We start from the raw sequence: 24,000 nt of genomic DNA, 5'->3' as shown, positions 1-24,000 counted from the left end.
CACACACACAGCATGAGGTGCCCTACACACACAGCACACCTTGCTCTTTTTCATGTTCCAAAGAGGATGTGTTTGTGCTTTGAAGAGGATTTATTTACTGATACTGCGGCACCAAGGGCCAATTAATGAACTTGCTAGTTCTTTATAGAAGCAGCCGCTGGGGTCGTGATACATGTGATTGTGTTTTGGCTCGTAGGATGATCCAGTGAGACTGCTGCAGCTCTGGATTTAAAGTGGCACACAAGGAAGTGTGGCGTTTGTTTATTGTACCCTTTGAGGACGGTGTTCTTTACAGCCCAGCTGAATCCCTCCTAGCTGTGGAATGAATGCTGTGTTCTGGCTAAGCCTCGTCCTCAGGGGACACAAAGACCTTTCCGGAAATACTCTTAACCTGCCACCACTAGGAGATCTGGGCCGTGGAAATGCCGAGAGGACTGACCTGGCTCAGATTCATATGCTGCTTTTACCCCCCCTCCCGCTCCCTCTCTCTCCCTCTGTCTCCCTCTCTCTCCATCCCTCTCTCTCTCCATCCCTCTCTCTCTCCATCCCTCTCTCTCTCCCTCTCTCCCTCCCTCCCCCTCTCTCTCTCCCTCCCTCTCCATCTCTCTCTCCCTCCCTCTCTCTCTCTTCATCTCTCTCCAGCTTGTGTATACACATGTATATGCATACTAATTCCTGTACACACACACACACACACACACACAAACAGAATGGGTTAGGCCTTCATCAAATAGTGCCATTGTCCGAGCCATGATGAAGGCAGTAGTAAGAGCTTGTGGTATTGATCATTTCAGTGAGTTGTGTGATTGTCTGGATCTTAGCAGCGGTGAATCTCTCTCTCTCTCACACTCTCTCTCTCTCTCTCTCTCTCTCTCTCTCTCTCTCTCTCTATCTATCTATCTCTCACACACACACACATTCACACACACACACATATACACACAGTGGTGCAGTACAAGTAAGTCTGGAGGGGAGAGGCAGGACCCCACCGTACATATACATGGCTGTAATGGTGCATGGATAGCCCAGTCCAACCATAGCTGGAGGAGAGGAGAGGAGAGGAGATGAGAGCGGAAGAGAGGAAAGGAGAGGAGGAGAGAGGAGGGGAGGGGAGAAGAGAGGAGAGTAGAAGAGAGGAAAGGAGAGGAGGAGAGAGGAGAGGAGGGGAGAGATGAGGAAAGGAAAGGGCAGGAGAGGAGGGGGGTGGTGGTCCATCTCTGGCCAGCAGAACGCTGACACAGTGCAGCCTGGAGATGAACAGAGACAATCTGCCCAGGTTCGAAGGCTCATGCTACAGAAGTGCTGAATAGACTTCTACCGTAGGCTGACAGAGGCCTGGACAGGGGGCTCATTAACTGCTAGAGTTGTACTATGTCAGTAGAACTCCCCGGGGCTTCAGCATCTGCTTGTTCCATGTACTGGATATCTGACTGTACCCACTAATGGAGCTGGTTCTCCATCACACACACACACACACACACACACACTGAAAAGTGTCCATCCAGTCAGTCCTTTACATTTCTAACATCCCAGTAGACAGGGAGAATTCTCCGGAAACGTGGAGAATCTGAATCAGCCTGGTTGTCGAGATCTGTCGCCCTGGTGATGTGTGGGGGATGGGCCAGAGCGACGGCTCCGTGCCGTAGGTGGTCGGAGAACATCTCCCCGTCTCCGGAACCTTCTTCCTCCGCCCTGCCGGGCTTGGTACTGTGACTGAACCCGAGCCCGCATTAGTATGTGTGAGGGCCGCCTGTCTGTCGGGGCGCATCGCGCACGATATCCCGTCTCATTGATCGTGACGTCCCGTCGCATTTACATGTATTCATTAAGCGCCCGCCCGCCGCTCTTCCGGTGAGCACCCTCCCAGAGCACCGCGCCACGGCGCCGCGCTCTGCCGAGTCGCTACGCGGAGACGCGTAAACAAGAAGAGGGTACACGCGTCCGCTCTCATCACGAAGCGGGGACTGCCTGTTCACTTAGATGTATTAATCAAGAGAGGGATGGAGGGGGAGGGGGAGAGAGGGGGGAGAGGGGAGGAAGGAGAGAGAGACAGCAGAGGAGAGAGGGAAAAGAGAGGAGAGACAGCAGAGGAGAGAGCGAGGGAAGAGAGGAGGAGAGACAGAGACAGCCGAGAGAGAGGAGAAGAGAGAGAGACAGTAGAAGAGAGAGAGCGGATGAGAGAGAGAGACAGCAGTGGAGGAGAGAGAGTAAAGAGCTTAACTTGTGGACTATCCTCGATCCCCCATGAGGTCTCAGAGATAAGAGTAGGCACTTTTTATATTATCTAATCTCTTGTTATTCCATCATGGTGGTCACATCACATTATGGTCTACTCTATTCCTCTCACACTATAGCCAGCAAACCTGAAGAGCTCTGAATAATGATGCCTGGCCATCAGAAATGTATGTTATATAACATGCATCAGTAGCATTCTCCTGCTCTCTGAGGTAGCGGAGTAAAGAGATGCTGAATAAAGTCCAATGCGTGGTATTGGGGAAAAAAAGGAGATAAATAAGTTTATTTTTTCTCTCTTTTGTCCTCCCCCCTCTCCTGCGCATCCTCAGGTGTTACGTGGACGATAAGATCTCCAAGGTGGCCTGGCTCAACCGCTCCAACATCATCTTCGCCGGCTCCGACAAGTGGTCCCTGGACCCACGGGTGGACCTGGTGACCAAGGGCCAGCTGGAGTACAGCCTGCGCATCCAGAAGGTGGACGTGTTCGACGAGGGCTCCTACACCTGCTCCATCCAGACCAAGCAGCAGCCCAAGACCTCCCAGGTCTACCTCATCGTCCAAGGTAAGGACCCAGGACACAGGCTTCCAACTACAGACTACTGACTAGTGGCACGGACCAAATAACTGACCAGACCAGACCACATCGGACCAGAACAGACGACACCAGAGCAGACCAGACGAATTCCGGTTACTTCAGCTGGTTTTAACCAGACAGCACAGCGCGGATGTGTGGTATTGTCAGCTGTACGTATATTCACACAGAGGAACAGACCCTCTCAAGACCAACTCTGAGAATGCAACATGGAGTCAACCAGTCAGACTCAGATGTGCTCACGCTCTTTATGGGAGTATAATTGACAGGTGATTTGTCTTTGCCTGTCAGACACTCCCTCTAACGTCATGCCTGCCTGACTGGATGTACTGTAGATCGTACGAGAAGATTGAACCTCCCTTTTCCAAGGAGTTTTGCCCTTTGCCAGCAACAGACTGACACACACACACACACACATATCCTCACACCATCCACGCACAACCAGCAAACAGCTCTCTTTGATGCCGAACTGACAGAGACTGTTCTTAACCTTTCACAGACTCAGTCTGATTGACACAGAGCATGTACTATATTTGAGCACTTTTTCTTTCTTTTATTTATTAGATCACTACACATGTGCACCTCGTATAAACCTGGGGCTGAGAGCAATAACCATCATGAAACTTGATCGCTGATCATCGTCTGATAGTATAGATTGTAGATCGCACTGACATTCTGCACCCAAGTTCCGTTTCTAGCGGTGACCTGCGTATGAAACCCTACCTCTCAAGAACAACAAGGGCTGTCAGAGTGGGAGGATGCACAGCAGTAACACTTTACCACGGCGCGACCACAGGATAATATGGCCTCTTTATACTATAGAGATAGGAACTTAAAAGATCATCCACTAATAGCCCTTAAAGGTCAATATCTGAATTGATGCTTTTGCAGGGCTTAAAGTGGATCTGTTGCTGCAAATTGCCTCCTGTTCCCAGAATCCATTGTGTCCTATTATCATAGGCCGCTTGATCGCAGGGCATGGCTGGTGGACCTCCTGTGTTGCTGCTCAGTCTCACATTCATCACCTCTAATGTGACACTTAGAGCTAAACATCGATTCTCTTTTTCTTTTTCTTTTTTACTGTCCGGCACCCCCGCTTCCGATACTCTCTCTCTCTCTCTCTCTCTCTCTCTCTCTCTCTCTCTCTCTCTCTCTATCTATCTCTCCCTCTCTCTCCTCTCTAGTTTCTCTGTCAGCTGCCTTCTGTCTAATTTCCCGTCCACTGATTGGTTAGAATGAGAAACACCTTCATGCTCGCCTCCTTGGGCCTAATGGGGATGTGACTGAGTTTGGGGTTTGAACCCGGGTCTCCCACCCGGACAGTGACTCTTAACACAGCCTGGGTGGTTCTCTGGGGACTATCCAGGCACGGCTACTCATCATGGGAGTGTAGCCTGCAAACCACCTCTGCTGCAGCGTGTGCGTCATTGTACTGTGGTAAACAGGGGTAAAAAGGAGCCTCTCCTTGCTACTGCCAGAGGATAACACCCCCCCCCCCTCCCACACACACACACACACACACACACACACACACACACACACACACACACACACACACACACACACATACTCTCACACACACACAAACCTGAACAGAACACAAGCTGAACAGCTAATATCTCACCCTTCATCTGTAACCATATAAAACGTTCAAGGTCTGCTTCTGTTTAGAGACGCAAGACCAAGCTCAGCTAACCAAAGATGACAATTTTCCGCTGGCAGAGACACGGCCGGTGTAATTGGAAAACAAGGTAAATTTGCTGTGCGCAATAAAGGCGTGATGGCGGGGCCGACGCCAGCCAGTGGAGGACAGGGTCACGGACCATGATAAGAATCTTAATCCTTCCAGTTTTCCAGATCAGCCCCCTTTTGGTCTCCATGAAGCTCACCCCGTCCTTGTTTGGTCATCGATCCTTGACGTTCTGTGTGACATAATATTCACAACCGTTTTTTTGTTATTGTATGTTTCTATATCTATAATTTAGTTTTGGATTTTTTATATATATATATTTTTTTCTGTTTGGTTCTTCCGGGTGAATGTGTTGAACAGATTCCATGTTCTCCGGGTCTGGTTTGTTTTGCCAGAGTGGGATTGCGTTTGGGGGTGGGTATGTCAATGTGTAGCTTGTTTTTGGGGGGCATTTGTGTTGTAAAAAATATATATATATAAAAAAATAATAATAATAATAATATTCACAACCTTTTACCAAGAGGTGACTTTGGTGTTTGCTACAAGCCTGGATATTAGTAAGCAAACTTTGTGTGTGTGTGTGTGTGTGTGTGTGTGTGTGTGTGTGTGTGTGTGTGTGTGTGTGTGTGTGTGTGTGTGTGTGTGTGTGTGTGTGTCTCCACAACTGGAAAAACTCTTGCTCAGGTCTTGGCTAACAGACCTCCTGTCAGAAAACATTCTCCCTGAGTCTCAGAGTGGATTTTGCCCAAATAGAGGTACAATACCATGGACATGATCTTTATTGCTCGCCAACTACAAGAAAAATGCCAGGAACAAAATCAACCACTATACATGGCCTTCATAGACCTCTGGTTGGTTCTGGCAGAAATCAGCTGCCCAGACAAACACATCTGGATATTGAGACTGCTGCATGAGAATATATCAGCCACAGTGCTCAGTGGCAATGGAGCTGAAACGGAACCCTTCAGGGTTGGCACTGGAGTCAAGCAGGGCTGTGTCATCGCCCCCACCCTGTTCTCCATCTTCATCGCCGCTCTCCTCCATCTCACGGGTCGGCTAATCACCTGCCTCAAGGAGTCAGAATCAAGTACAGAACCGACAGACAACTCTTGAACATCAACAGATTCAGTGCTAAAAGCAGAACCACCACAATAACCATCACAGAGCTGCAGTATGCCGATGACAATGCCCTCGTGGCCAGTTCAGAAGAGGACCTAAAGTGCGTCATGGATGCCTTTGCCAAGACACACAAGCAGCTTGGTTTGGCTCTTAACATTAAAAAGACCCAGATCCTCTGTTAGCCAACGCCCAACAGAACTACTCCTACCCCACCCCCAAACACCTCTGTCGACAACACCAGACTGGAAAATGTGAAACCTGGACCACTTAGAGCAGCACCTGAAGTCACTAGAGGCACATCATCAGAGATGCCTCCAAAGAATCCTCAAGATGAGCTGGGAGGATACAGTAGATGAACTGACACAAGCGTCCTGGAGACGGCTAAATCCCCCAGCAAACCGCAGCCAAAACGACAGCGCAAGACGGCGCATGTCGCTGTGTCCGGTTAGCCCGGCACATAGGATGCGACGTGCGACATACTCTAGCGCACTTAAAAAACAAACAAACTCGAGGGCAGTCTGGTATAAGACAGAGCCTGCTGGTGACCAGTGTTATGGATCGCTGTTTCTACTACCTCCATGCAGTAAATTCATTCTGATATATGAATCATGCATGTAAGATGATCGTAGCTAAAGCTATTTTCAAGTTAAAAAGCCAATTAGACTTGTCACCAGCTAATGTTACTCTATCAAGTTCAAATTCGAGGTCAAGACTGCCCAACACAGTGAGTAGCTTTACCTGATAATCCCACAACTTCACCAATCGCACACCAGCAGCTGTCTCTTCTCACATTGTCTTTATAATAATTGGACTGAGGATCATAGATCATCGGATATTTCTGCACTTCAGCAATTCATTTATCTGGCATTTTAACGTTAGCTTGTAGCGTAGCTATAGCCTACAGTACGTTTTTACGTTACTTTTCAGATGATTAATTTATGTTGCTGAAGGAGACTCGTTATGAATCCGCCCAAGCCCTTTCCTTTCCTTAAATGCAGTTGGATTGTTTAGACAAGCCGGAGTGGACTCTAAGTCAGAAAGGGCAGAGCTTACAATGACAGGGGCCTGGGTCAAGGGACGTAGGTATCTCATAATTGGACCACAACTTATCTTGGCCTTGGCCTAATAGATGTGTCAGCCCAATTTGAATGGTGGACAGGGTATCTAACCGTGATTCTAGAGGGTATGTGCTGAGGACTCGCTGTCACATGGAGAGGGAGACAATCCCCAGAAAGCCCTGATATAGGTCGATCCCTAGGAACAGGAGGTCTATATTCATGGAGTACACAGTCATTAAAACGGATCGGACTGACCCCACATCAGACCCTGCAGCACATCAGAGCCAGGTCCATACTCACTGACCACAGACAAGCACCTGACCTGCTGGGATGGAGTCCTGACCTGCTGGGATGGAGGTCATCCAAGCCAAAGAGGTCCCGTCGGTTCCAGAAGGTGGTGAAGTTCTCAATGAAAGGAACCCTCAGCTGGCAGCAGTAGCCTTTCAGCCAGACGTGAAGCTGGTGGATCCTGCTGTATTTGGCGTCACCATATTGGGGAGAGGAGAAAGGACCAAAGATGATGAAGGTCTTGCACATTCCCAGAACAGGCTTCCTGAATGATGTGAGCGTGGGCTCCTGGTTCCGTCAGCACCAGTAAGCTGTTTTCCTCCTCAACGGCGTAGTCTTTGTCAGCTGATTCTAGTCAGGATTGATTTGCTAGACTATGATTTAAGTCAGCAGTTTTCTTTCAAGAAAATACATGTAAGCGTTCAGGCAGGCGCTGTTAGCATATGCACACAACTGCACCTCCAGAAGGACTGAAGGGACAAACTCATTTACACTCCTGGAGTTACTAAAGTAGATACAGCGTAGCAATTCAAATCATTAACTCCTTGTGCAATTGCCCCATGGGGATCTAGAAAGTACTTACTACTACTACTACTACTAATAATAATAATAATAATAATAATAATACTAATACTACTGCTGCTACACTACTACTGTACTACTAATACTACTACTACTACTACTACTATACATACATACACTGTGGTCTGATGGTTTACCTTCCAACAACATGGACGTCTACAGCATGGATGGAAATCATAGTATGAGAATAAGAGGAAAGTACATCCATCATCACCCTCAGTCAACCCACAGGAGCACCCAGCACATCACCCAGGAAGCATGGAGTCTAGAACACATCACCCAGGAAGCCTGGAGTCTAGAACACATCACCCAGGAAGCTTGGAGTCTAGAACACATCACCCAGGAAGCCTGGAGTCTAGAACACATCACCCAGGAAGCCTGGAGTCTAGAACACATCACCCAGGAAGCCATGAGTCTAGAACACATCACCCAGGAAGCATGGAGTCTAGAACACATCACCCAGGAAGCCTGGAGTCTAGAACACATCACCCAGGAAGCATGGAGTCTAGAACACATCACCCAGGAAGCCTGGAGTCTAGAACACATCACCCAGGAAGCCTGGAGTCTAGAACACATCACCCAGGAAGCATGGAGTCTAGAACACATCACCCAGGAAGCCTGGAGTCTAGAACACATCACCCAGGAAGCCTGGAGTCTAGAACACATCACCCAGGAAGCCATGAGTAGAACACATCACCCAGGAAGCCTGGAGTCTAGAACACATCACCCAGGAAGCCATGAGTAGAACACATCACCCAGGAAGCCTGGAGCCTAGAACACATCACCCAGGAAGCCTGAAGTCTAGAACACATCACCCAGGAAGCCTGGAGCCTAGAACACATCACCCAGGAAGCCATGAGTCTAGAACACATCACACTCTGTTTATTTATTTTCGTTTTACAAAGGGTGAAATAAAGGTTTGATTTAGGATGTGAAGAACGTTCCGCGCATGTCACGTCACCATTACCAAGCAGCGTAGCTAACTTTGAAAATGACAAGGATAACATTCCGTGGCTGGAAATATGCGCATTAGTTTGATTTTGTGGAGCTGAAAGATGACAACAAGAATGTCATTGTCACACGTAAACTGATTCAGAAGAACATGAGGAGGAGGAAGATGAAGTTACATTCACTGACGTAGCAAACGCCCTGTAGACTGACGGGCTGCTAACACGCTTGCGTTTGATGCGCCAACATTGACGGATGCCATTCACTTTCAATGGCTGCAGCCGAAAGGCATTCTGGTTCCGTTGTTGTCCCGTTGCGTTGCCCGCGTTGCTAGCTGTCGAAAGTTGAGCAATGTTCAACTTGCAGATGCGTTGCCGGAGCTGCCGACTAATCAGATGTCTTGACGGAGAAATATGTCATCGCAAGGTGGGATTTGGTTGTTGTTGCGTGCAGCAGACACGCCTTCCGTCATACGTTGACGGAACGGAAGCGTGTGAGCAGGCCGTAAAGGTGGTGGTGAGTTTTTTCTTCCCCCTCTGGTTGTGCTGACTGAGCATTCACGCTTAGAATGCTCACTGTGAGTGCTGAGCGCATTTTCAAAACACTTAGCATTCTGCTCATTCTGAGCGCTGATCAACCGACATATGTCAAAAACATTCACAGAAAATGGCTATGCAAAAAGCAGTAGTAGGTGTGTTATTCAATGTTTTGATATTGCTGATGTGAGCAGTGAAATAAGCTTGCGGTGAAGTAGTAGTAGATTGGGTCTTTATTAAGCAGAATTGAATGTAGGCCTACTTTTGCCTAGTTGTTGCTGTAGGCCTACAGTTTTGATTTGTTTGCTGCTGTCTTATGTTCTCGTTTTATGCTATTATGTTCTCACTTTCTGCTACTAAGTTATTTAAGAGGTTGTTGAAAAGATAGAAAGCATAGCCCTATAACATGTCCAAAGCTCCATATTAAGGAGGAGGGTAGGCTAAACAGTATTGTATTTAGGCCTAATTGGTGCTGTCTAGTCTAGAACACATGACCCAGGAAGCCTGGAGTCTAGAACACATCACCCAGGAAGCCTGGAGTCTAGATCACATTACCCAGGAAGCCTGGAGTCTAGAACACATCACCCAGGAAGCCTGGAGCCTAGAACACATCACCCAGGAAGCCTGGAGCCTAGAACACATCACCCATCGGGACGGCAGCCTAGAACATATCACCCAGCGAGCCGGGAGCCTAGAACACATCACCCAGCGAGCCGGGAGCCTAGAACACATCACCCAGCGAGCCGGGAGTCTGAAACATCACCCAGGAAGCCTGGAGCCTAGAACACATTACCCATCGGGACGGGAGCCTAGAACACATCACCCAGAAAGCCTGGAGCCTAGAACACATCACCCATCGGGACGGGAGCCTAGAACACATCACCCAGCGAGGCGGGAGTCTGAAGTGAGAGAATGTTCTCCTGCCAGCTGCTGTTCTCCAGGCGGTTTTGACCCCATTACACATCAGCAGACTCAGATAAGCCCTGAAATTACAGCGTGGTAGAGGCCCACACACAGCGATACCACATGGGGAAACCACACAATAGAATGAAATATGAAGGCCTCTCTAAGAAATGGGGTTACTCTCTTAAAAACCAACGGCAGACCGTTCCTGGAGGAGCTAGGCAGAAAACCATTTAAAAGTCAGCAGAAAATGCTCTTTTGATTTAGTTTTTTGGGGGGTTTTGTACAGATATACCTGAAGAACATCTTTGACCAAAACATTGTATTAAACACATTCCATTGAACAAGTGACGTGCAGGTGTTTCTCTTTCCTTTGAATATGTACTCCACCATACGCACCTGTCACTGAGACTTGATTCAGGTGTGCAAGAGACTCTATTATCTACTTTTTTTTCAGGAAATGCAGAAACAACGATGAGTCTCTGCTGGGAATGAATTAAGTTAAGTTAAGTATGTCACGAATCTCGCTCTATGTGCGTTTTGAAGACAATATTTATGGAGTGTAATATTCACATATACTGTAATGAATACTTACAGTATGCAGGTTATACTCTTCTAACAGTTTTAACACTGAGGGGTGTGAGAGGTACTACTGATACATCCTCACATCTGCTCATCCTCACACACACACACAGAGACTCACATCCCTATCACACTACTGAGGTATTTAAGGATCTGGTGCCAAACAAGATGGAGTGAGGCCTGTGTGTGTGTGTGTGTGTGTGTGTGTGTGTGTGTGTGTGTGTGTGTGTGTGTGTGTGTGTGTGTGTGTGTGTGTGTGTGTGCGTGCATTTGTGTGTGTGTGTGTGCGTGTGTGTAACTTACACATTTCATAAAATGATGTGTTGGCTGTGAGCATACACTCTTCGGTGGGTGTTTTACTGTTACTCTTCCTCCAGAGTGCACCATATGGTCTTTTCTATTGCCTCCCTCCCTCATCTGATTGACACCTCCTACTGATCATGAATGTATCAGATTCTGACTCCCTTCAGAGGTCTGAACTACCCGTCACTATAGGCCTAATATAACAGCAAATATTCTGAAATGGACAGTTTTTCCTTCAGTGGTAAGTCTTTCGTAGTTGTGGATGTAATAGCATAGGCAGGCTACATTACTCGCTATCACTATGCCATTCTGAGGAATTGCTGTTCTTAATCTATATGGTTTTATCAAGAGCGCAGATCCAACTAGGTTAACTGAAAATGAGCTGCCCTGAGTGAGAATGCGAAGGGCAGTCGGATTCTGCCGTGGGTCGGGAGTAGATGAATGTGTGACGGCACTTGCATGTTCTATTTGGAGGAATTGTGCCATGTGTGGGCGATTTTGAGAAATCAATGTATTCAATTCAATGCTAGAATGAACGTAAGTCTGTTACAGTTAACCAGAAGGGGAGATAAAACACTAATAAAAATGAATGATCAGAGAGGGAGAAAATCGAAAGCAGAGACATGGAAATCCCCTCCATCCACCCCGGGAAATCGCTAGCTGTGTGTGTGTGTGTGTGTGTGTGTGTGTGTGTGTGTGTGTGTGTGTGTGTTTATTTGGTGTGTGTGTGTGAGGGTTTCTGCTTTAAAGTCGGAGCAAGGGAGGAAGGAGAATTGACCTTTCAACAGTTATCATGGGACCATCTGAACCTTTCAGCGGTGCCTCAGAAGTCATCCACCCACAACCCCTCCCTGCCCGCTTCTCCAAGCACTCATCATGGCTGGCCTACTGTCAGGGACACTGAGTTACAACCTGTCGCAGAGTGGTGTGTGGGGATAACAGTAATTATAATAATAATAAAAATAACTAGGGCTGCGAGCGTCCAGTACTGAGAGAAGACAGGCTCATAGATGTGTTCAGGACGGTACCTTGATGAAGCGTGAGAAATGTTGTGTAAATCGGACAATGTATGTAGGAGTTATGATGACTTCCTGCTTGACCTGTAGGTGGCGCTATAAGTATGACTCAATATTGACCTACAGATGTGTTCAGGATGCGACCTTCATCAAGCGTGAGAAATTTGGGGTAAATTGGATAATGTATGTAGGAGTGAATATATATGTTTTTAGCTTTCATTTAAAAGTATTTAGCGAGCTGGCTTTCCTGATATCTATAGGTATTGTGTAGCTTTGGGGCATGATTGACAAAGGCTGCACTCCCGATGTTCTTCTGACTGTTGCTGGAAACTTCTAGTATTGCAGTGTTCTTAAAGGTACAGTATGTAGTTGACAACAGAGTTTGCTACAGGTATGTACAGTAGCTTTGTCCTCGCCCATTAAGGGCTTTGTATATAAGGAGGAGGACCTTAAAATCAACTCTACATGTTACCAGAAGCCAATGCACACTGGACTAATGTGCTCTCTCCTCTTGGTTCTGGTTAATAGTTGAGCTGATGAGTTTTGAATGAGCTGAAGTTTCTCAGTGTTTTAATGGGGGAGGCCAGTGAAGAGTCAGCTTGAAATAAAAGCATTAATCTGTTTTTCTGCATTTCTGTTTGATTCATGAATGGTCTTACTTTAGTTATATTTCTAAGGTGGAAAAATTTGTCACCTTGTTAATATGGGACTTATCTGAATCTAGGATAACACCAAGACTTGTAACCTCAAGTTTAATCTAGGTTTAAAACTAGTCAGTTTCCCCATATTTTTAACAGCATTTCTCTTTTTGATATAGGGCCGATCAGTAGGATTTCAGTTTTGTCCTCATTTAGCTTTAAAAAGTTATTGCTCATCTATTTATTTATTGCTAGAAGACAGGTAGTAATGGAGTTTATAGCTACAGCTTCATGTGGTTCAGCAGAGATGTACAGTTGTGTATCATCCACATAACTATGAAAACATACATTGGGCTCTCTAATGATATCCCCGAGTGGCAGCATATATAGTGAAAACAGTAATGGACCAAGGCAGCTCCCTTGTGCAACCCCAAAGCAGGTGGCATGTTTCTCACATCTCCCTCCAAGCCTGACATAGAACTTCTTTTGATGTATGTTTTGAACCAGTTTAACACACAATCAGAGAGGCCAACCAGCCTTTCAAGACGATTGATTAGGATATCATGGTTGTTCGTATCAAATGCTGCACTTAGGTCTAATAGGACAAGAACTGAGACCTTATTTGAATCAAAGTTTAGTCTCAGGCCTCTGATTATTTTAGTAAGAACAGTTTCAGTGCTTTGGTGTGTCCTAAAGCCTGATTGAAGTTCCTGCAGGATGTTATTTTCTTTGAGAAAGGAGTTTATTTGTACTGAAACCTGATGCCTGTTTGAAGAGACATGTTTATGATCTTCAGGACATGACTTGAAACACTGTCAAACACCCACTAAAATAATTCTCTAGGTACAGGGTCAAGACATGAGGTAGAGGAGTTACAATCAGTGACAATCTTACAAATCTTACAAAAACAGGTTTTAGTAACACTAACCGAATCTATATTGAATCGAATTGAAACGTGATGATCGATTCTGAACCTTGTGAATCGGAATCGAATCAATTCTTGAAATTCGAATCGATACCCAGCCCTAGTCGAACACCCGCTTAAAGAATTCTGTAGGTACAGGGTGAAGACACTCAAGACACTGAGTTACACTCAGTGACAATCTTACAAAGCTCTGGTAATGTGATACACGTGAATATCCCCATGGTTACATCTTTTTACAGGGTTTGCTGAGGTTGTCTATGTTCATATCGGAGGTAATACTGGCTCTAATTGATGTTATTTTGTTATCGAAGAACAGTGCGAGTTCTTCACACTTTGGTGCTGAGAGCTGTGGAGGGGGGGGGGGGGGGTAAGTGATAATTAACTGTACCATAGCGGAGAATAATACTCTAAAAGTAGTAACGCTACCAAGCCCCCCCCCCACCCCCCCCCCCCACCCCTCCTCCCCCTCCCCTCAAGGGTCAGGGTGGTGGTCTGTGTGACGCTGTCAGTTATCCGAGTGAGAGCAGGCAGGACAGCTGGACCGGCAGTAGAGGAGAACGCCGGCGACAAACCTAACCACTGCCGCACATATCGCCTGTCGCCTTTGAGGCCTGCAATGAAGCATACTCCTTGATGTTTTAGTGAAGGAAACAATTTACTATTCCTTCTTTTCTCTCCTCAGGCGGCTGCGTAAGCAAGAACCGTCGCAAGAAAAACGAACAGCTCCTTTAATGTTATTTATGCTCTGTGAAGGGGGACGCCTCATGCATTTAAATGGGGCCCTCGGAGGGTGTGTGGCACCGGCGTCTGTGGTTGGCATAGGTGAAGGAGCCTCCATATTTCAGAGGATAAGCTGTCCCATCTCTCCTGGGGAGTCCTCTCCTCCTCCAGCTTAGTCAGGCCATCTTGTTATACAGACAGCCTGTCTTCTAACCCCCTACCCCCCCCCCTCCTCCTCCCCTCCTCCTCCTTTTCCCCTCCTCCTCCTCTTCCCCGCCTCCTCCTCCTACCCTCCTCCTTTCCCTCCTCCTCTTCCTCCTCCTCCCCTCCTCCTCCTCCTCCTCCTCCTACTCTCCTCCTCCTCTTTCCCTCCTCATCCTCGTTCTCCTCCTCCTCTTCCTCCTCCTCCCCTCCTCCTCCTCCTACCCTCCTCCTCCTCCTCTTCCTCCTCCTCCCCTCCTCTTCCTCGTCCTCCTCCTCCTCCCCTCCTCTCCCCAGATGTATTGGGGGGAGGTACATTAACAGAGCCATATGGCAGAACGGGCTGCTGATGTGACAGTTCTACTACAGCACAACTCCTCACCCCAGCAGGCCTCCTTATTCTGCTGCTGTCAACACTCCCCCTCCCCGCCCTCCTGGTAACATAACATACCAACACTCCTCCTCCCCACCCTCCTGGTAACATCACATACCAACACTCCTCCTCCCCGCCCTCCTGGTAACATAACATACCAACACTCCTCCTCCCCACCCTCCTGGTAACATCACATACCAACACTCCTCCTCCCCACCCTCCTGGTAACATCACATACCAACACTCCTCCTCCCCACCCTCCTGGTAACATCACATACCAACACTCCTCCTCCCCACCCTCCTGGTAACATCACATATCAACACTCCTCCTCCCCACCCTCCTGGTAACATCACATACCAACACTCCTCATCCCCGCCATCCTGGTAACATCACATACCAACACTCCTCCTCCCCACCCTCCTGGTAACATCACATACCAACACTCCTCCTCCCCACCCTCCTGGTAACATCACATACCAACACTCCCCCTCCCCGCCCTCCTGGTAACATCACATACCAACACTCCTCATCCCAGCCCTCCTGCACTCCTTATGGTAACATGACATAGGCTGGCTGTGGCCTCCAACACTCACATACTGTTAGTTGGACTATTAAAATACATCATAGCTAATGTCAGCGTTCTCTGATGAACCTCACACTTTACAGATGTTTCAGGCTATCATTAGAAGCAGATGTGCCACTGCAAGATGTGTTGCATGACTTTTTTTTTTTTTAAAGTGAAGAAATGTTGTCGTAGGACAATTAAGTAAAGGAACTTATTTCTGAGAAGATTTTCTTTCGCAGGAACACATACAGTAACATAACACATACGTAACATACGTTCAGTAAACTAATTTGAAATGTGTTGAAGAAAAAAAAGTGAAACAAAGTCAGTACTTCATTCATTTATTTTATTTGTTAAGAGGGACAAGCACATTGATGAACATCCATGGAACATAAAATGCACATAGAATGTGAATGTACCCAACCAATTATAGGCTAATTTCCAAAGGCAGTCCCCCTGCCAGGAATTAAAGGCTGTCCCTAGTGGATACAAAGGTTAGGACATGGCAGGTATAAAAACATCTGTCATCAGTCAAAATGGGTACTGTCAACAGAGCACCAAAAATTCAGTCAGATGAACGTATGTTTCTATGTTAACAGAGCGTTGTATTTTGCAGTGTGGTTGGGAACTCTCCCATAGTGAGCTGGCCATCCCTGTCCTTTCTAATGGTAGGTGCTTGACTCTACCTGTAGATAAGGACCTAGCGGTTTGATTCATGGGCCGTTCACGCCCTCGGCGTTAAGAACGCATACTACCTGGCATGTCAGCGGCAGAATTCACGGCAACGGGGAAAACGCTTCTCATCCCATGTCTATAAAAGCAGTAATAAGAAGTAATGCTATATGTTTAATGCATAGCAATGGCATTAATGTGTAAATGAATGGCAGCGAGCTGGCCACGTGGCAGTTGCTCATCTGAGTGAGAACAGTCTCTGAGGACGCCTGTGTCAGTGGACGCGCCGGTAAATTGCATGTGTGCCTGTTATCTCTCCTCTAGCTGGAAAACCCATTGAAGTGGGCCGCTTGGTCATTAGTCCTGCGCTTAATGTGATAGAGAGAGGGAGAGAGAGAGAGAGAGAGAGAGAGAGAGAGGAGAGAGAGAGAGGAGAGACAGAGAGTGTGTGAGACTAGGAGGAGAGTGTGTCTGTGTGTGTGTGCGTGTGTGTGTGTGTATGCGTAATGTGTATGTGTGTGAGAGAGAAGGAAAGAGAGAGAATGAGAGAGTATGTGTGTATGTGTGCGTGCGCGCATGCGTGCATGTGTGTGTGTGAGCGAGAGAGAGAATGAGAGAGTGTGTGGATGCGTGTGTGTGTGTGCGGGCGTACAGTATGTGGATGTGTTTGTGTGTGTGTGTGTGCGTGCGTGTTTGTTTGCGTGCGTGCGTAGATGTGTGTGTGCGTGCGTGTGTGTGTGGATGTGTGCGTGTGTGTGTGTGCGGGCGTGCATCCGTGGATATGTGTGTGTGTGCATGTGCGTGCGTGTGTGCAAGCAGCAGGCAGAACAGCTTGATGGTGACTCTGTCCTGGTGGACAGCGCTGTGCTCGGGAGTCTTCCTTCCAGGTGTCAGGTCCAATCAGACGACAGGAGACAGCTAGGCCGGCCGGGGCTGCCAGTCACAGGACGGGAGACAGGCGTGCCGGCCAATCACCAGGCGCATCACATCACGCAGGGTTAAACTCTGGGAGAGGCAGCACTCAATACCTCTGACTGGCTCTCACTCACCCGTTCCGTCATCTCCTACAGCTAGTAGGATCCGCCACAGCTGTGTGCTCATTTCAAGGCTACAGAAGTAGCAACACTTGTTCTTTTGTAATCAAGTAAAGCAGGATACCACCGATCTTGGTTTACAAATCTGGTTTGTTGTTGTTAAAGTGAGAGTGGGAGTGTGGCGTGGTTTTGTCTGCATTAGCTTGTGTCTGCTGGGAATAGAAGGCAATAGTGCATTTAGAAGCACTGGTCCAGGAGAATGCTTACTGGACTCACTCCTCCTGTTCTCACCAAACAGAATCGACACACACACACACACACACACACACACACACACACAACTGCGCACCTGGACAATGAGTGTGTGTGCATGTGTGTGTAGCATCACCCCCTGTTCCATTGATCCCCAGTCTTCCTCATCATCATCATCATCATCATCATCATCATCATCATCATCATCATCATCATCATCATCATCATCATTACCATTAGAGTAATAGCAGTCTATCAATCAGCTCTTAAATGGGAATAGTGGACAGTGATGCTGGTCCCTGTTCAGCCTAATGAATTCAGAGAAGGGTCTAGAGGCCTCAACTCTAGGGAGAGGGGGGGGAGGGGAGGGGGAGAGAGAGAGGGAAAGAGGGGGAGATAGAGGGAGAAGGGATAGAGGGAGAAGACGGGGAGAGGGAGTGGGTAGAGGAAATAATTGTGCGTGCATTTTACCAGCCTTATCCAACAAATTGTAAGGTGTGCAAATCAATCACGCCATATTGATCAGGCAGGCTGATAATGGCAGCACTAGCTTCCAGAACACACCTGTTGTTAGGGCCGGGGTCACCTACTGTGGGGGAAAAGGACAGGTTAGCATTTAACCAATTAGACTATAATTTGATTAGCCTCTTAATGCCTGCGTGACCAATGAGATGCAGTTCTACTGTTTCCGGCGTCCAACCCAGACAGAAATTGGAAGTGGAGTGGATGATTATTCATCATGACTGTGCACTAGTTAGTTCATCAGCAAAGAACACTGACTCTGGAAGCTTCAGAGATTTAGAACCAGTTGCTTTACTATAGATTCAGAATCAGTTACTATACTATTTAGAACCAGTAATTATACTATAGATTCAGAACTAGTTACTATACTATTTAGAACCAGTCGCTATACTATTTAGAACCAGTCGTTATACTATAGATTTAGAACCAGTTACTATACTATTTAGAACCAGATGCCATGTTATAGATTTAGAACCAGTTGCTATACTATAGATTTAGAACCAGTTGCTATGATATTTAGAACTGGTTGCTATCCTATATATTTAGAACCAGTTGCTATACTATTTAGAACCAGTTGCTATACTTTAGATTTAGAACCAGTTACTATACTATTTAGAAACAGTTGCTAAACTATGGATTTAGAACCAGTTCCTATACTATATATTTAGAACCAGTTGCTATACTATTTAGAACCAGTTGCTTTACTATGGATTTAGAACCAGTTCCTATACTATATATTTAGAACCAGTTGCTATACTATTTAGAACCAGTCGTTATACTATAGATTTAGAACCAGTTGCTATACTATAGATTTAGAACCAGTTGCTATGATATTTAGAACTGGTTGCTATCCTATATATTTAGAACCAGTTGCTATACTATTTAGAACCAGTTGCTATACTTAAGATTTAGAACCAGTTACTATACTATTTAGAAACAGTTGCTAAACTATGGATTTAGAACCAGTTCCTATACTATATATTTAGAACCAGTTGCTATACTATTTAGAACCAGTTGCTTTACTATGGATTTAGAACCAGTTACTATACTATTTAGAAACAGTTGCTAAACTATGGATTTAGAACCAGTTCCTATACTATATATTTAGAACCAGTTGCTATACTATTTAGAGCCAGTTGCTTTACTATGGATTTAAAACCAGTTATTATACTATTTAGATCATCAGGGAATGTTCGTTCCGTCTGCTTGGACGACAGTCGCATTAGCAGATGTCTGATTCATATCTGATTTATTTCCACATATGATTGAGGCCTGAAATGGATCTGAGAATATCTGATTCCATGTGATTTTTTCCTGCTTACACGTGCGTAATACATATCTGATATGTGCCACATATGAGCAAAAAAACGGAATTGGGTCACTTCAACCAGGCAGTGTAAATGCGGCCTGAGATCATGCGGTCTTACCCATTCTAATGTCTGGTCAAACAACAACTAAACCTCTTCACCATGTCTACATGCTTTATATATTGAATTGCAGCCACATGATTCTCTGTTTGTCTGTCAATGTCAATGTTAGTAATGTCAATTTGTGTCAACGAGTGTAAATATTCCGTTGTTATCCATACACATCTTCCACAGGCAGGGACAGGGCTGTGAGCGAAAAAGGTGACCTTCTCAGAGTATGGCTGTGTTTTTAATAGCATTAAAGCTCTGAGCAGTGAGCCTAGCCAGAAGCTGGAGCTAATTCTAGTTCTATGTCTATAGTCTAGGGGACCTATCCCATAATAATCCCGGGCCACGGGGATGAGCTTCCTCTTGGGTAGAGGCCCTTGCCAAGGATCTATATATCCCCAGTACATAACCTCTGTCTACCTCACCATCTATCTCTATATTAGACTAGGAGCCTCTATATCATACAATCTGGTCAATACAAGGAGATTACTTTTTTGGCACACCCTCCTGAGAAAGCACTGCAGACGAATGCCAAGTGCAAGGTGAAGATATGCTGCATGGGAGAAGACAGTCTGTTTACCTCAGCTAACTTGTGATAAGAATTATAGCCAATAGAATTCATAAACAGACACATTTTTCATGAAGGCAGGCATTGCTCATTGGGCAGGATATATTATTCTCTTTTTGTCCTTTGCCAGGGAGTCAGGGAGGCCTGCCTACCTGCATGGCTTGTTAGAGACCAAAACAGAACCTATTGTTTTTCTCCTTCCAACACAAACACCAATTATTTCGTGCGTATGATTTACGAGTGTGTGTGCCCACGGAGACCCGCGCTGGAACTCCTCAGCCTCTCCGAGAAGCTCAGCTTTAATTAATCAGAGCTGTGTCCTCGATCTACCTTAATCTGACCAACAGCAGAAGATGAAGAGAGAGAGAGAGAGGGAGAGAGAGAGAGAGAGAGGGAGGGAGAGAGAGAGAGGGAGAGAGAGAGAGAGAGAGAGGGAGAGAGAGAGAGAGAGAGGGAGAGAGAGAGAGAGAGAGAGAGAGAGAGGGGGAGAGAGAGAGAGAGAGGGGGAGAGAGAGAGAGGGGGAGAGAGAGGGAGAGAGAGAGAGAGAGAGGGAGAGAGAGAGAGAGATAGAGAGGGGGAGAGAGAGAGAGGGAGAGAGAGAGGGAGAGAGAGGGGGAGAGAGAGGGAGAGAGGGGGAGAGAGAGAGAGAGAGAGAGACAGACAGAGAGAGAGAGAGGGACAGAGAGAGAGAGAGCGAGAGAGGGAGAGAGAGAGAGAGGGAGAGAGAGAGGGAGAGAGAGATAGACAGACAGAGAGAGATCGCTTGCCACCACACTCTAGCATCCTGCAATGGCTGTTATTCTCTCAGCCTCCTTAGACAGTTCAGAGGCAGCGCTGGTTTGGATGGTGCCTGGCAGCCACGCCTGCGTTGGTGGACAGGCAGCCCTGACAGGGGAGGACAGAAATGAGGGACTCTGCCGGGTGTGGGCGTGGCCCTGGGCCTCTGCGGCGTGGAGTAGAAGAGCGCCAGATCTCTCTTCTCTGTTCCCCAGTGCCAAAGTGTCAAACACACACACACACACACATACAAAGACATGTACACACACACACACACACAGACATATCTAAAAACACCCACACATATTGCAGAAACAAACACACACACACAGATCCAACGGGCTGGCACGGTACGTTTGTTTGGTAAATGTTTGTTTAAATGCAGATGAGGCGCGTTTAGCGGCTGTGGGATCGTGGTTCTTGTTGTAGCCCGAGATCCGCCCCGTCACGTCGGAACCGCCGGGCGGGTGATCGGGGAGAGATGAGCAGCGATGAGTCATGGGTTTAGGCTCTGGCGCAGCAGCATAAGGACGAGGAATCAGTCCTGGAGCTGCGTTCCAACCTCCGCTCCACGCTTCCCGTCCACGGTTTTTATTTCATCATACCTGGATTATGTTGTTCTGCCTGGTTGAGGTCACTGCGTCCGCGTCTCAAAGAGTTATCTCTTCTGTTCGTGTGTTTCTGTGGCGACAGGATGCTTGGCCTGCCTGGTTGGCTGTGTGTGTGTGTGTGCTCGTCTGCGTGCGTGCGTGCGTGAGTTTGTGTGTGTGCACGTGTGTGCGTATGTGTGTGTGTGTGTGTGTGAGTTTGTATGCGTGTGTGTGCATGTGTGTGTGTGTGTGCGCATGTGTGTGTACGTGTGTGTGTGTACGTGTTTGCGTGTGTCAAAGCTTATGAATACTCAATCTCTGAAGATGACCTTACATAACAGCGATAATCCTAAAGATCCCCTGGGAGTTGATGTTCATCTGCCGTTTAAAGCCCTTGAATGGACAAGATTGCCTGGCTGTCATTCTCTCTGTTTCTGCGGTAACGGATTGCCTCTTCAGGTCAAGGTGTGTGACGCGGTGTGTATGGTTCAGTGTTCGCCAGCCAATCACAGGCTTGTTTGAGGGGAGGCTATTAAACGCTCAGGTGTCAACACAGCAGCATCGCTGAGGGCTGGAAGATTGTTCCCTGTCCTTTAAGAGGCTGGCCATGTCAATGTGTGTGCGTGTGTGTGTGTGTATATGTGTGTGTGTGTGTGTGTGTGTGTGTGTGTGTGTGTGTGAGACCCAGGTGACATCACAGGTACACACAGCGCAGCTCCAACGCTGGACGACGGGAGTGAGGGGGGGAGGAGAGAGAGGGGGGGGGGGGGGGGGAGGAGGGGAAGAGGGGGAAGGAGGGTCAGAGGAGGAGGAGAAGGGAGGAGGTGGATGTTGAGCCTGACGTGGTCTGCCATGTTTTTCACAGCTCATTCTTACAGCTTTATCATAAACTATTAAGAGCATTAAAAAGAGGATACAGCTGGGCGATAAAGTGTATAGTCATCTTGTTTTATTGCTGGCCGTTTATTTGGCTGTAAAAGTCCAGTAGTGAAAGCATAGCTGCTGATATCACACCAGCTCACTGGGCTATTTCTCTGTACAGTAACAGGATGAACCTGCGTCCAGTCAAACCCACAGTAACACATGAGAGGCACATCAGCCCAGGAAATCGGAGAGGGATTTGTTTTGGCGTTAAACATCTCGCATCTATAGACGTCAAGACGCCATGTTGCCTCAGAGGAAGGCGAGCGGGCGCTCGGGGGGGATGTTGCATCGAAATGAAACCATTTGTGGCAGTAGTGAATGCCTGCATTCATGTGTGCATGAGACTGTAGGAGGTAAAGAGAGAGAGAAGGAGAGAGAGGGGGGTAGAGAGGTAGAGAGAGAGACAGAGAGAGGGGGTAGAGAGAGAGAGGGGGGGTAGATAAAGAGAGGGGGGGTAGAGTGGGAGAGAGAGACAGAGAGAGGGGGTAGAGAGAGAGAGGGGGGGCAGATAGAGAGAGGTGGGGTAGAGTGGGAGAGAGAGACAGAGAGAGGGGGTAGAGAGAGAGAGGGGGGGGTAGATAAAGAGAGGGGGGGTAGAGAGGGAGAGAGAGACAGATAGAGGGAGTAGAGAGAGAGAGGGGGGGTAGATAGAGAGAGGGGGGGTAGAGAGGGAGAGAGAGACAGAGAGAGGGGGTAGAGGGAGAGAGGGGGGTAGATAGAGAGAGGTGGGGTAGAGTGGGAGAGAGAGACAGAGAGAGGGGGTAGATAAAGAGAGGGGGGGTAGAGAGGGAGAGAGAGACAGATAGAGGGAGTAGAGAGAGAGAGGGGGGGTAGATAGAGAGAGGGGGGGTAGAGAGGGAGAGAGAGACAGAGAGAGGGGGTAGAGGGAGAGAGGGGGGTAGATAGAGAGAGGTGGGGTAGAGAGGGAGAGAGAGACAGAGAGAGGGAGTAGAGAGAGAACAAGAGAGAGAGAATGAGAGAAATAGCGGGAGAGAGAACAATGGACACAGATAACTCAGAGAGACAATAGGCCAGCTTGTGAGTTTTTCATTTCATTTCATTTCAAACCTTTATTTATACTCGTGAAGCGCTGAGGCTTTTCTCATATACAGTGATGACGAGTTCACACAAAGACACACAAGTTGTTTTCCATAATGCAGGGACCAGCTGGGTTGAGTGATGGTCAGATTAGAGGGTCAGGCCTGCCAGTCTACACATTTCACCTCCTCATCCTCACCCCCGGGGGAGCTGTGGGCCCCGGAGTGGTTCTTGTTGCAGCCAGCGGTAGACTGGGAGGATGAGGATGGGAAGATGAGGAGGGGAATAGAAAAGGAGGTGGAAGAGGGGGGATTAAAAGGCATCCCTCCCTCCCTGAGGTATCACTGATGTGAAGCGACTGGTTTGGTGTAAACCAGCCATCACCAACAGGCGGACCGCAGTCCGGATCCGGACACAGAAGCCATCCAATCCGGACCGCGTCTATAACCCGATAAATCAATGGGAATTTCTCCCTTTTGACGGAGTGTTGGCAACTAGTTTGAGCCTGCGCAGCCTTTGTAGTATATTAGGCATTTGTTTATTATTTCACACGTCGCTAGCCAATCAAATCTGCGTGTTCATTGCCTGACGTCAACCACACACACACACACACACACACACACAAACACACACACACACTCAAACACGCCCCTTCCATAGATAAGAATAGATTAGTTCTGTGGCCTATGTCTGCATACTGTTTATGCTGCGTGTGAAATGGTTGGTGTGTACTGTAAAAGAAGAAGTATTACTGTTGTTAAGGTATTGATTGCTTCACCATTTATATTATACATTTATACACAGTATGATTATTCTTTATCCTTCTCTTTTTCCCTCCTCTCCTGTGTCTCCCTCCATGTCTGTCTCTCTCTCTCTCCCTCCTTCCCCCTGTCTCCCTTCCTGTCTCTCTCTCTCTCTCTCTCCTTCCCCCT

General features: G+C 47.3%; 1 protein-coding gene across 2 annotated transcripts in view; it reads left to right on the top strand.

Annotated features, from left to right (window-relative positions):
• Positions 1–24,000, top strand: part of lsamp (limbic system associated membrane protein) — a gene marked incomplete at its 5' end in the record, with an annotated part of 285,984 nt that overhangs the window by 218,668 nt on the left and 43,316 nt on the right. For both annotated transcript variants that reach the window (XM_084439149.1, XM_084439148.1), the window contains one exon: positions 2,565–2,797. In XM_084439149.1, the coding sequence (XP_084295275.1) occupies positions 2,565–2,797 (233 nt within the window). The remainder of the gene's footprint in view (positions 1–2,564; positions 2,798–24,000) is intronic.

Source organism: Borostomias antarcticus, assembly GCF_949987555.1.
Source record: "Borostomias antarcticus genome assembly, chromosome: 1".
Lineage (NCBI taxonomy): Eukaryota > Metazoa > Chordata > Actinopteri > Stomiiformes > Stomiidae > Borostomias > Borostomias antarcticus.
Note: the sequence above shows the minus strand (reverse complement) of the source record. Positions and strands in the feature narration are given on the sequence as shown.